The 13,871-nt window shown below is 39.9% G+C and overlaps 1 protein-coding gene across 1 annotated transcript in view; it reads left to right on the top strand.

The window, feature by feature from the left end:
• LOC149290004 (phosphatidylinositol 4-kinase alpha) overlaps window positions 1–13,871 on the top strand; it is a 63,478-nt gene that overhangs the window by 10,821 nt on the left and 38,786 nt on the right. The window contains exons 6-19 of the mRNA XM_089489959.1: window positions 51–310; window positions 933–999; window positions 2,795–2,943; window positions 3,597–3,662; window positions 4,480–4,576; window positions 5,054–5,245; window positions 5,927–6,027; window positions 6,606–6,735; window positions 7,283–7,412; window positions 7,915–8,010; window positions 8,641–8,824; window positions 10,041–10,144; window positions 11,243–11,411; window positions 13,339–13,389. Of these exons, the coding sequence (XP_089346085.1) occupies window positions 51–310; window positions 933–999; window positions 2,795–2,943; window positions 3,597–3,662; window positions 4,480–4,576; window positions 5,054–5,245; window positions 5,927–6,027; window positions 6,606–6,735; window positions 7,283–7,412; window positions 7,915–8,010; window positions 8,641–8,824; window positions 10,041–10,144; window positions 11,243–11,411; window positions 13,339–13,389 (1,796 nt within the window). The remainder of the gene's footprint in view (window positions 1–50; window positions 311–932; window positions 1,000–2,794; window positions 2,944–3,596; window positions 3,663–4,479; window positions 4,577–5,053; window positions 5,246–5,926; window positions 6,028–6,605; window positions 6,736–7,282; window positions 7,413–7,914; window positions 8,011–8,640; window positions 8,825–10,040; window positions 10,145–11,242; window positions 11,412–13,338; window positions 13,390–13,871) is intronic.

The raw sequence follows: 13,871 nt of genomic DNA, 5'->3' as shown, positions 1-13,871 counted from the left end.
AAATAGGACAGAATGAAGTTTGAAAATGAAATATTACCTTTGCTTTCCAGAATATTTATGCAGATATGCTGTGCCATGCCTCATTGGAATTTCTCGAGCCTTTGGACGCTACAGCAACTCGGAAGAATCTCTCCTGTCCAAACTTTTTCCTAAAATTACTCCACATTCCCTTCGAGCCCCCAATGAGCTGGATGGTATTCGAAGACGCTCTTTTAATGACTTCAGGTCGATACTTCCAAACTCTTTACTCACGGTCTGTCAGGAAGGATCTTTAAAGAGAAAGACCAGCAGCGTATCCAGCATCACACAGGTTTGTTTATTCTTGGACTAAAATCAGCCTGAAACTAATTTTGTGAACCATGGACTGGTTTTAACTGTCAGACAGATGTGCTCTTATTGAATTAAAATGTCTTGTTTTGAATGCCATAGAAGACCACTAGGAGAGGGCCTTTAACTCGGTGGAAATGCACATGCTTTGTCCCCAGAAGATTCTGGATTCAGTTAGTGTTATGCCCAATTAAAAAGGAGATTAAGTAGCAGGTAATGCGAGTGACCATTCTCTGCCTGAGACCTGCTGCCAGTTCGGTAGAAAGTATTGTGCTAGGTTGCCCACTAACATCATATGGATTGGGGCATTCTCCTATACTAGCAGCCTCCTTGGAAAGAGATCATGTTTTAACCTTTTATGATATGTTTCAATGCCCTAAACAGGCAGCAATGAAGAAAGGGGTCTTGGATTGAACAAAATTTATTAGGCAAACAGCCAGCACTTGGATCTCAATTTTTAAAACATTGCTATATGTTGGGTCTGAGATCCTTAGATTTGTTACTTTAGAATTCTGTTGATCATTTTAATATGCATGACTCCCTCCTCCCCAGCATGAAAATGTGAACTCCAAGTGATACTTGACTTTATTTTTTGCTTGTTTCAGGTCAGTCCCGAGCGTGGAATTCCTCCACCCAGTTCTCCTGGAGGTACTGCTGTACAGTACTTCGAAGGTATAGTTTTGCTCTCTGGTATATATTGTTTTGATTAGGGCATAATAAAGTCTTTAGATTAGCTCCAGGTGTTAGAATCACACAATCATAAAGTCATAGAGTTGGAAGAGACCCCCAAGGGCCATGCAGTCCAACCCCATTCTGCCATGCAGGAACACACAACCAAAGCACCCCCCAACAAATGGCCATCCAGCCTCTGTTTAAAGACCTTCAAAGAAGGAGAATCCACCACTCTCCGAGGAACTGTGTTTCACTCTCGAACAGCTTTTACTGTCAGGAAATTCCTCCTAACATTGAGGTGGAATACTTTGAATACGTTGCTCCAGGTCCTGTTCTCTGGAGCAGTAGAAAACAAGCTTGCTCCATCCTCAATATGACACCCCCTTCAAATATTTAAACAGGGCTATCATGTCATTTCTCCAGGCTAAACATCCCCAGCTCTCCAAGTATCTCCTCATGGGGTATGGTGACCAGACCCTTCACAGTTTTGGTCACCCTCCTCTGGACATGCTCCAGTTTGTACAAAAACTTTATTATGCCCTAATCAAAAGTCATCATTTATTTTAAAACTTTATAGAATCTAGATTATTATATAAAAATTTAAAATTAATGAACACACCGCTAATATGTTTAGAACATTCTGTTTGGATGTAAGCTATTTGAGAGTAAGCCCTGCTGGACTGTGGGTTTATTTGCATGTATGTAAATGTAGAGCTAGGATACAACAACAACCCGAAGCATGTTAACTTGTAAAGAAATTACGCTGAACTTATGGGGAACAAAAACAAATATGATCAGACAACAAAATGTATTCTCTGCATACACAGGCGGAAGGTCTAAAAAAATCCTTCATCTCCCCTAGTTGCTTAGTTGCAAAGAGCTTATTGTAGTAGCTGAAACATAGTTTAGAAGATTAATGAGGGCAATTTTAAACAAGAATGCATTGTACAGTACTTCACCAAAACTGCAAACCAGAGGGAAGGGGTTTTGAATTTCCTTTTGCAGTTGCAAATAAAGAGCAGGGGCATTGTTAAGCAAAATGTACAATGTGTAGCTTATGTCAGTAGGAAAATAAACTAATTGCTGCATCAGAACGACATTCAATTAGATGGGTTCATATGTGTGGACCATAAAATGAATTCTTGCCTTGCTGTTTCTCAAGAATGAGACGCAGGAAATTAGCAAATGGATGCTTCCCTTTGTCAACCTTTGCCATGTCTCTTTACTGCTTGGGTTATAGTTTCTCCTTAAAAGGAATGTGTCCCCACCTCAGACTTCTTTAAGTGTCCGACATAGCAGTGGTATCAAATAATCTGTAACAGCAGTATTTGGGGAAGGGCACACAATTCAGCAGAAAGTCCCTAACCATTCCCACTTTGCACAGAGCATCCAAAAAGATCAGCTGCCACCTAAACACAACCCCAATATGCCCTGCTTCTTTTCGGTAGGGACTGCAACACTGAAAGTATTCTCTGTAACTCTGTAACTCTCTGCAGCCAGCATGAGTAGAAGACGAGTGTGTTAGCGCAGGTGTTGCGGGTCTTGTCTGCGATTACAGTATATTCATTCCCCCAGCCCTTCTACATATCTACGGGAATATTGCAGTCTTGAAACCAAGTAAACTGAATACCCAGGGTCTTCAGTCTGTTTGCTGGTTTTTAGTACCAAGTGTGCTTTTGTCTGTGAATATTGTATTTTCTTAATGGCCTGTGGAGTACATAGGCAATACGGAAATGTGCTAAAATAACTCAGGAATATTTTCTGCCATTACTTCTGTTTTTTCTTAAATAAATAGGGTCCTACCTGCCTGATGGGAGTGCAGTAGATCCAGAGTATTATTTCTCCACGATCAGCTCCAGCTTCTCTGTTTCTCCGCTCTTTAATGGCATTAGCAACAAAGAGTTCAGCATTCCACTAGAAATGCTCCGCCAGCTGCTCAACATGGTATTTCTTTATGTGTTCTCTTAAAACAACAACATGGTATTTATTTATTTAAATATGTATATCCTGTCCTATATCCAAATATCTCAGGGTGGCATACAGTAAAATCAGGTTAGAAGATGTTAAAACAGTAACAATTTTCATAGACTAAAAGCATATTAAATTGTTCATCACTTAAAACAAGACAATTTAAAACCAGTTAAAACTGTAAAAGCTGTGTGTTAAGCTCCAAACAAAGCCTTTATAATCTTTTTTCCCCTGCTTTGTCATTTTTGGCTATTTGCTTCTTATTTCCTTGAGAGCTTTTGCATCAAAAAGGTGGAATATAAATCTAACAAATACTGAGACTCTTTCTAGTTACTTAGGTTTTGTATGTGTTCTTTTAGTGGAAGCCTATCTACCGCTTGCTAAATTCAATAGAATGCAGTAACTGCTGGTCTAGAAATGAAAACTTCCAGCTACCAGCTTCACATATTTTGTTAAGTTCAGTGCTATATTTTGATGCACTAACCAAGATTCTTCTGGTCTAAGAGCCAAATGATATTTACTAGGAAGTTGGTCCCACTTCTTCATCAAGTGAGGCTTTCTCTTGAACAAATGTGTTTATTCTAGAAAAGCTATAATAGAATCTTTAAAATGCTTGTTTTGTCATTTAGGTTAAACAGATTGTTGGAGATTCTGTTCTGAAAACTTTAGATGCAGTAGTCACTGAGCTTACTGAGGTATGTTAACTTTTTACCACAAAATTACAGTTGGTAAGGCGACCATCTTACTGTGGACTGTTGTGAATTGAAGGGCTTAGACTGAATTCTAAAAATTAGTAATGGCAGAATGTCATTCAGCAGGAATTGTGACCAAAATATGCACGAAATATTTAATTTTCAATGTTATTTGCTGCATTAGTAATACAGTCATAATGTTAAAACTACATATTTTAGCAATGGAGCATGTTTACTGTGTATACTGTTTTAATCCTTTTTTTATCTGAAAAGTTGCTTTCTACAAATTTGGTTAGTTCACAATTACTGGGTTGTTCTTGAAGTTGGGACTGTTGCTTAAATGTAAATAATTATGAAAGTAGACTTTTTCCTCTGACTGGAATTATACTGAGCTACTTGACCACATCTATGGGAGCAAGTGGCATGCAGATTAAATGATAATGTCATTAATAATAATAATAACAACAGCAGCATTGCATCTTAGACCACCTGTACCGAAAATCTGATACCTAAAGCTTTTTGAGCTGCCAACAGTATGGGCAAATACAAGTAGATAGGTACCACTTCTCAGTAGGAAGGTAACAGTGTTCGGTGCAGTCTTCGGACAGCACTAGCTCTTTGGCTTAGAAACGGAGATGAGCACTGCAACCCTGCAGTCGGTTACAACTAGACATTCATGTCAAGTGACTTTACCTTTTAATATTGAAGAAAATTTCTGTGTTATGATATTTGGCCTATGATATTTTGGATTTTGTCTGTGAACTAATTTGTCAGAATGCCATCATTAACCACTATCCTCTTTCTTTTAAATACATTTTAGGTAAATCCCCACACCGAACTGTTCTACAAAATGTTCAGCGATCCTCTGTATGTAGCCCAGTTCAAGATGCTTAGAGACACGTTGTATTACATGAAAGGTGTGTAAATTGAATTAATAAGCTTTCATTTCTTTAGTGATGTAGGATAATTAAAATGATAATAGGATTCATGCATGTCAGTGTAGATCAGCTGAAACATAACCAGAGACCATAGTTTACTGCTGCATAAAATGACTTAAACTTTTGCTTATGCTTTAAAAGAAACTGCTGTTTCTCACTATCTCTGAATATAGGAAACTGGAGTTTTAAAAACTGGTTTGTTAAAACAAACCTGGAAAAATAATACTGTGGTTTCAGATTCTAGCTTCTTTTGCAACTATAATTTTAAATTGACCTTAATTTGCCCAGTTGAGAGTCACAGAAGTGGAAAACCTTCAGTCTCTATGCTGCATTTGGTTTCAAAGAGATGCTGTTCTGTTTAATCACATTTTACATTTTCTTTCTTGCCTCTCTTTTTCTTCTTTCAAATGTGGCCACCTTCAGAATTTTGAACGCTTCTTCTCTTTCCTCTCCTAGATCTCCCAAACTCCTTTGTGAAGGAAATTCATGATTTTGTGCTGGAACAGTTCAACAGCAGCCAGGCAGAGCTCCAGAAACTCCTTCATGATGTTGACAGATTGCACAATGAGCTGAATCCACTGAAGCTACGTTGCCAAGCTAACGCAGCCTGCGTAGATCTCATGGTGTGGGCTGTGAAAGATGAACAAGGTATATTTGCCTGAATGTTATTTTCCCCTTGTTAGAGGATAGTTTTTAACTGATGTTTTTGTTGGATTCTTTTTTAAAATACAATGTGTATAAACTTCAGAATGCCTGTGAGGTAGTATTACACTGCAGTCCTATGAATGTCTATTCATAAGTCCAGTCAAGTTCAATCACAGCTTTGGAAGTTACCTTTAAGAATAAATAATCATATTCATAATTAGAACAGTAGTCAGACAGTGGTCCCAGGTCCCAGAGTATCATCTTACACTGCTCATTTGTGAATGGCTTCAGATGTCATTAAACTCAGTGTTTTTAAAGTAAATTTCCAATCATTGATGGCTTCTTAGCTGACCCATCACTAAAGCCACCAACGGCATCAGAGATTTTAGTGCTCTGAAATTCAAAAATATTCAGGTTGCAAACTTAGGCTAATCATATGTTGCGTCCTGGCAAAGGTTTTAGTAGAGGAGGCTGTGCAAAAGATTGTAGCTCTGCTCTTAAGGGGCTTTTGAAATGCACAATTCATTTGACTTGATTTTCCTAGAGAGAGCAGTATAATGGTTTGGTTATATCCATTCTTCCATGATGAAATAACCATCAAAGTTGTCAGTTAAAAAAATGTCATCCCAATGTGCAGGCATGTTCACTTGTAATACTTTCCAGTGTTGTACTTTTTCAAATAAGGAGCAGAAAACCTGTGCATCAAGCTGTCGGAAAAGCTGCAGTCCAAGACCTCCAGCAAAGTGATCATCGCTCATTTGCCTCTTCTGATCTGCTGCTTACAGGTCTGTGAAGAAAACCACATTGACACTTTAGCCTATCAATATTCCACAGTTTTTGTTTCTACAATTTGTTATAGATAAAGATTGAGTTTGGGCATAATTACTGGTCCCCATGCAGATGAATAATTTAAAGAGATATGTTACGAATAATATTGTCCTGTATGTAGTCATGAACAGGAGAAGGGAACCTGTTCTACTAAGAGTCTGACTGAAACCCTTTTCAAAGCCCTTCCCTGAAACCACACCGTCCAGTGGCAGGCAGATTCCCTATGTACCATTGGCCTTCCTCATTGCAAAGATGAGAAAAGATGCACAGGGAAGTCTTGCTGTTATTGCCAGTCATGGATTGGAGATGACAGTGGTATGCTCCTTCCTCCTCCATGCAGCTCACTCTTACTGCTTGGAAGGGCAGTAGTATAAGGTTGTGTGTTATCCCTGTTATATCCAAGTAGCGTTTCAAGGGCCTAAATGTGGAGTTTGAAGTGCTAAACACCTGAATAGAACCTTGCACAATCTTTCTTATAGAGTAAGAGCACACGTCTGCTTTTCTGTTTTTGTAATGTTGTCATTCTTTTTCTCAGGGTCTCGGCCGCTTGTGTGAGAGATTCCCTGTGGTGGTTCATTCTGTCACTCCATCCTTGAGAGACTTTCTTGTGATCCCTTCTCCAGTCCTGGTGAAACTTTACAAGTATCATAACCAATACCAAACAGGTATGCCACTTTCATCACAGGATTGCCTCTTTTGTGATTTGCCAGTTTAGTTATTGCATGTCTTTCTTTACTGCAGCTTGCTTTGGCACCCTCAGTCAAAATTGTATTAATGAATATTTAGGAATTATTATTTTTTTAAAAAAGAAGCAACATTTTTAAAGATGGCATCTGTTAGCTAGCATCGTGATTTATCATAGATAGCGTAGCACAATTTTTTTTTGCTTCCTCCCAGAAATTCATGATATGGCATTCATTTAATCACCACAAAAAGTCTGCCATTTAGGATAGAGAGTGAATGACAGTCCCAAGGTCACCCAGAGAGTGCCATGGCTCAGTGAGCACTTGAACCTGGGTCTCACAAGTTCAGGTCCAGGACTTTAACCACTGCACAACAGTGGCTGTTTCATATTGCTTTAAATTGATTAGAGTAGCTGTCTCATCCATTGCTTCCTTCTGTCTACTTAAAAGTTTTCTGCAGAAGCATCAAAGATCCAGCAAAGCATATTCTCCCCCAATTATCTGTTCATCTCCTTTTTTGTTTCCTTAGGAGGAAATGACATCAAGATTAGCATAACAAATGAGCATGCAGAGTCCACTGTAAGTGTGATGTCAGGCAAGAAGAGTCAGACCTCCATGTATGAACAACTTCGAGACATTGCAATAGATAACATCTGCAGGTAACAATTTGTCCTAGATACACAGAAAAGCTGTCTTCTAGACAGTAGGCATCTTTTGTTCTCGTATTGTAAGTTACAAATTTGGATCATGTAATTTGGGGCTGCTAGTTTAAACCAGGAGTGAATGGACTTCAGTCCTTTGTTTGAATCGATGATGATGATTTTGATGATGTTGACCAAAGTTGGAGTCTGGTGGGTTTCCCTTGAGAGAAATTCCCACAGTGTATCTGCCCAGTGGAAGTTCTAGAGTTATGAGGAAGCTTTCCACTCTCATGTAAGCCGTTCACTCTCAAATTTCAGAGGCTCTAGAGTAGTATAAGCCAAGTGTAATGAGTAGGAGAACTTTGTAAAGTTATTTTTCAGTACAAATCCCAGAGTCCCTCAGCCAGCATGGCTACTCTGATTTTTGATTAGTGTTTTTATTATTGTAAACATCATTGACTTATCAGCCAGTGACACTTTGATGTTTTAATTTTCCTATTCTATTTGCCATTTCTTGCAGATGCTTGAAAGCTGGCCTAACAATAGACCCAGTCATTGTCGAAGCTTTCTTGGCTAGCTTGTCTAACCGCCTCTACATTTCACAAGAGAGTGACAAGTAAGTTACCTGTCTGTAATAGCAATTATTTATCTCTTTTCAGTAAGGTCAGATTTGGATGTTACTGTTCTCCAAAAAGGAGCAAAGTAAGCTTAGGTAAATAGACCTCCTACACATGCCCATCTGTCTTGGTGAATCCTGATGAAATTAGTTTGGTGTATCTTATGGATCTTTGAAATGGCTATATGCAAGAGGTGTACAAGTTTACAATATTTTTTGTCACCATTGGTTACACTGGTTAAGGCTAATGGGTGCTGAATCCAACAACTGCATGGCTCCCCATTCTCTACCCTTACGGAACACATATGGGTCATCTAAAAATAAGGGAATTATACTTTTAAAATTACCTGCTCTGAGAGCCTTTATGGCCGAAGGGCAGGGTATAAATACCGTAAATAAATAAATAAAATTGTTTTGCATCTGTGAAAATGTAAGCATATTGAATTAATCAACCTCAATTTATACTAAATTTGTTGGGAGTGTTTGTGGGGTGCATCTCGCTTATTACATCTTGACCTTCTATATTAGCTCAAATTGTTTCTCGTGCCTGTTCCTGTTACTAGCAGTAGCTATGTTTAAAAAAGCCTCTGCAGTTTTACAGAGAATGCCAATGCAATGTTGTTTATTCAGGGAAGCCCATCTTATCCCGGATCACACAATCCGTGCATTGGGGCACATTGCGGTAGCACTGAGGGACACGCCCAAAGTGATGGAGCCAATTCTTCAGATCCTACAGCAGAAGTTCTGCCAGCCACCGTCTCCTCTTGACGTGCTCATCATTGACCAGCTGGGCTGCTTAGTTATCACTGGAAACGTAAGGAAAGACAAATTGCCCGGGAGGCTGCTCAGTTGTAGCTGATATCATCTGTTTGTCTGAATGTACAAAGGCACTGAAACCTTACAAGATCTATTTTACTGATGCAAGTACTCTATTTTGTATGCTGTATCAGGGTGAGGCTGCTTTGAACATGATCACAGTCTCTTCTCATCTCCATCCCCAGCATTGTCCCCATAAAAACTGGAGGTCATGGATGGTTTCTTCATCCTTTTCTGACAGTCAGGCCCCCTTGAATATTAAGCAAGGTCTTCTGCTCTTGGGTTGGGCACCCAAGGATAGGTGGCAGAAAGAAAATGGTGAGGCTAGCTGTCAGTTGTAGAAGCAAGCTGTGGGAAGGTGCTGAGCACGACACAGAACTAGATGCAAAAAGTGAAAAAGGGGGTTCCCTTGCAATGTTAATATGGGAAGGGGGCAACTTTCAGGTTAGAAGGCATGCTTAATCCTTCCCTTCAGCCCCCATTAATTTTGCCTTTCATATGTCCTTGGGACAATTTTAAACTGTTCTGTTCCCTTATCCAGTGCTAAACATGCACTGGATGCAGGGAGCTGGGGATGTTTAGCCTAGAGAAAAGAAGGTTAAGAGGTGATATGATAGCCCTGTTTAAATATTTGAAGGGATGTCATATTGAGGAGGGAGCAAGCTTGTTTTCTGCTGCTCCAGAGAACAGGACCCGGATCAATGGATGCAAGCTGCAGGAAAAGAGATTCCAGCTCAACATTAGGAAGAACTTCGTGACAGTAAGGGCTATGCGACAGTGGTGTGGTGGAATCTCCTTCTTTGGAGGTCTGTAAGCAGAGGCTGGATGGCCATCTGTCAGGGATGCTTTGATTGAGAGTTCCTGCATGGCAGGGGGTTGGACTGGATGGCCCTTGTGGTCTCTTCCAACTCTACGATTCTATGAAACATGGTGCATGGGGAAGTTCCTTTTTTGGACTATAGCTCTCAGAATTCCCAAGGCAGCATAGCTACTTGTTATGCTAGTTGGGGGATTGTAGGAGTTTCAGTCCAAGAAAGGAACTTTTCCAAGCGCTGAGTAGAACTGAACTTGGCTGGGGGGCATTTGAAAGGGGTGATTTATTGGGTGGGCAGGCTTTCCCTCCCCTCTCCCCAGATTTCTGGTTTTATCTGTATTGATGCAGAGTATATATTTTTGTACCCAGTGTTGACTTAGTATTCTCCCCCTCTCCCCAGCAATATATTTACCAGGAAGTATGGAATCTGTTTCAGCAGATCAGTGTGAAAGCAAGCTCAATTGTATACTCTGCAACTAAAGACTATAAGGATCATGGATACAGGTAACCTTGCTGGCTCATCTGAATGTGATTGATTGATATATATATATATTTAGACAACCAGCATGTTTTAGCTTGTGTTAGATTGCAAGGGGGCCTGACAATAATTCCAGGTTTCATTCTTAGTAATATTCTTTATGGTGTTGTAGTTTGTGGTAAAGTGCTATGCCAAATCTGTTATTCCATTGCTCTTTCTACAGAATTCTGTAGCCCCAGAATTAAAATTTGCCATTCTTTGGTATAAATATGCTGTCTCTTTCTGATGGCCTCAGCATTAGGAATGGGACAGGGGAAATTATTGGTTGGAGATGAAAGGGCAGGGGGAGCGGAATGGGGATCATGATACAGCTCATTATTATTATAATTTTTTTATATATAGCACAATCATTGTACATAGCGTTTTATAAGTAAAAGAACAACAAAACAGGTTCCTGTCCTGAGGTTTACAACCTAGTTAAGGCAAGATACAAAAGGAAAAGGGATGACAGTGTGGAAGGGGATTAAGTCCAGCTACTGCCTCTTCCTCTATTCTTCAGAGGACAGAGCAGTGGCAGTGGGATAGAGGGAGGGCCTTAGAAGTCTGACTTAAGAAATACAATCTTCCAGTAGGTGGTCATAAGGAGTCACAGATGGCTGCATCACCTGTGCCATCTAGCATGTCTTCCAACACATACATGCAGGTGGGCTATGGTTTCCTTTCTTAGCAGGCAGCTGTCAGATCCTGCATGATCCTTGCCTGATTTCCTGTGTAACCAAATATATAGACGCCTTGGGTTTCCCTAAACTCCTTTTTATGTTCTTTTTTGTTCTTATTGCCCCCATTCTCATATCTTCTCCACTATGTAGACAGTCTGACTTCTGTCACCAACATTTTTCTCTCAGTACAAAAACTGTGTCTGCTCCTTCTATTTACAGCTTAGTGTACCTACAGTAATATTTTAAATGCTTTCCATCTTGGTATCCTTTGCAGGTGAACGTACTGCTAGTTCAAATAATTTAGTGTCGCTGCCAGTGTTCAAATTAGAGAAAACTGTAATTGGCAGTCATGCTGCAGATATCAGAGGACTGGTGCTGATGATTTCCTTGCTTCTGTTTCCTCAGACACTGTTCCTTAGCTGTTATTAATGCCTTGGCTAACATAGCTGCAAATATACAGGATGAACATCTTGTAGATGAATTGCTGATGAACTTGCTGGAACTGTTTGTACAACTTGGGCTTGAAGGAAAGCGAGCTAGCGAGAGAGCAAGTGAGAAAGGCCCAGCATTGAAGGTACAATGGGGAAAAAGCAAATCATACTTCTCAGTGATAAGCTATTGTTTCTCATTACAATCCCATGTATCATTAAACAAGTTTCAGCAAGAATGAACATTGAACTGCATGTTATCAGGAGATCTGTGATAGAAATTTATCATTTTTTAAAAGTTTATTGGCAGCATCAGGGAGAAGAGGGCAATTCTAATCCAAACATGGTGCTGTGGGAGGTAGTATACCCGTAATACTTTTCAAAGACCATTGCAGGTTGAATTACCTGTGGAACACACCTGTGTTGGTATGGTATAGACAAATGGCTTCTGGGACCAATTTCAGCTGAGGAAATTGTCTGGGGTTAAGTGTTCCTTACCCTGAACATCTCTGGCCAGATGAATCTCACACATAACTACTGTGATTAAACTTGTTTAAAATAACAAGTGATCTGATCACAGATGTTTTCACTGGCACCTCTTCTGTACATGTAAGCACCTTTTACTGCATGCTTGATTTTGAATATTAACACTTGAAGAAACTTTGTGTCATACAGTGTGTATTTGTATGTGTGAGAGAGGGGGGGCATTTACAGATTCACTTTACTTTTCATTTCACTCTTTGCATCAGAAGCCCTCTGAGTTTCACCCCTTTTTGGGTGTAGACACAGTCTAAGGCTGCTTTGAATGATCATAAGTGAGACAGAGCTGCCTGGTCCTTTGTAAGTGTGCCACTTTACTGGTATGGGCCAATGTTTGTCACAGATACTAAGGGAGCTTAAGGAGATCTTTCTGTCAGTAGCTAATTTCATTAAATGGATAAGTAAGATCTAATTAGGGAGCCAAACAAATGGGACCTGTTTGTATAGTTCAAAGTCACTTTTTTTCTTAGCTGCTTCCTTGCCTGTCGACACCAACCGGCAGTCCCAAAATTGGATCTGAATCGTGATAAAGTTCCTCTTCTGTCTTCTAAAATAGATCAGGATCTTATTCCTTTCAGTGCTATCTGTATTCATCAAGGACCTTTGTATTTGTGACAAATACCAACTTACTTGAACTGCAGTCATTTGCCACAGCAAGATATAAAACCCTAATAGGAATGGTGTTTCCGGGTTTTTTTGGAAGACACCTCTCAATCATGGGCCACTTGAATGATTTAAGAATAAAAATATAGTGAAATTTCTTTTCTCCGAGGATTCTTCATTCAAGTTGACTTATTAGAAACAAACCAATGTTCAAATAATCTGTGTCACATCATTTTAGAGAATATGACAAACTGCACTTTAAAGCAAAAATGTTGGTTTTGACCAGCAATGGTGTTCTGGGGGAGGTTTTTCTTGATACTTTTCACTGGAGATGTGCAGGACCAATTCTTGGGCCATAAATGTGTAAAGCAAGTGGTCTGTCACTGAACCATGCCCCCTCACCTGTACAACTGTATTCTTTCTCACATATTAATGCCAACCCTATAGGAATGTAGGAAGGTGCCTTCTACTAGGTTAGGCTATTGCTACATTCCTCTAGCCTAGTATTATGTGCTGTCATTGGCAGCAGCTGTCCAGATGATTCCCATTTATCTGTTGCTTTGTCCATGCATATAAAATCACTGTCACACTGCACAATTATGGCACTTCAGTGCCATGACCTCTTCCCATGGATTTGTAGTATTGAGAGGGAAGTAGATTTTTCTATATACAGCCCAAGCCATAAATCCCAGGATTCCATAAGAAGGGGTCATGGCATCAAAGTGCCATAACTGTGGCGTGTGGAAAAAACCTAGGTCAAAGCTTGGAAATGTTAATTTTTTGGACTACAACACCCTTCCCCCCAGTTAGTGAAATGCAGAAGTTCAAAGAACTACTACTTTGTTTTAGTTTTACTCATGAGAATGACTGATTTTTTTTCTAGCCTTTTCAGTTTTTCAAACATCATCCCCGCCACTTTTTTCCCCTTAGGCATCAAGCAGTGCAGGGAACCTGGGAGTACTGATTCCTGTTATTGCTGTGGTGAGTACTTGGACTGGATCTTTTCCTTTCCTGAATTAGCCCTTGGCATTGGAATATTGGATAGTTTGAGTGATAACTGAATCTCACCAGTTTTAAACCAAATTGTTAAAACAGTCTGAGCACTTTGGTCTGGATGTCCCTTGTGGTTTCTTCCAACTCTATGATTCTATGACCAAAGGCTGAGTGGAACAACATTCATTTTAGCAGTCTGCCAAAAAATAAGTGATGGAGTCAGCCTAACTTCCCTGGGCAGATAGTTCCACAGTTGGGATGCAACTACAGAGAAAGCCCTGTCTCTTATGCACACCAGCCTTGTCTTGTTAGGTGATGGGAGTGCGACCCAGACCTCGTGTTATAGCATGAGAATGCGCTTTGGGGAAATGGTACATGGAGTTTCTCCTGTTACTCTGCTGAAGTTGCACATTGCACTGTGATGTTAGCAGATGCTGTCCATGGTGGGTGATCCAGGGTCCTCTCAACGT

Source organism: Sceloporus occidentalis, unplaced genomic scaffold, assembly GCF_023333645.1.
Source record: "Sceloporus occidentalis isolate IW3139 unplaced genomic scaffold, rSceOcc1.0.p SCAF_41, whole genome shotgun sequence".
Taxonomy (NCBI): domain Eukaryota; kingdom Metazoa; phylum Chordata; class Lepidosauria; order Squamata; family Phrynosomatidae; genus Sceloporus; species Sceloporus occidentalis.
Note: the sequence above shows the minus strand (reverse complement) of the source record. Positions and strands in the feature narration are given on the sequence as shown.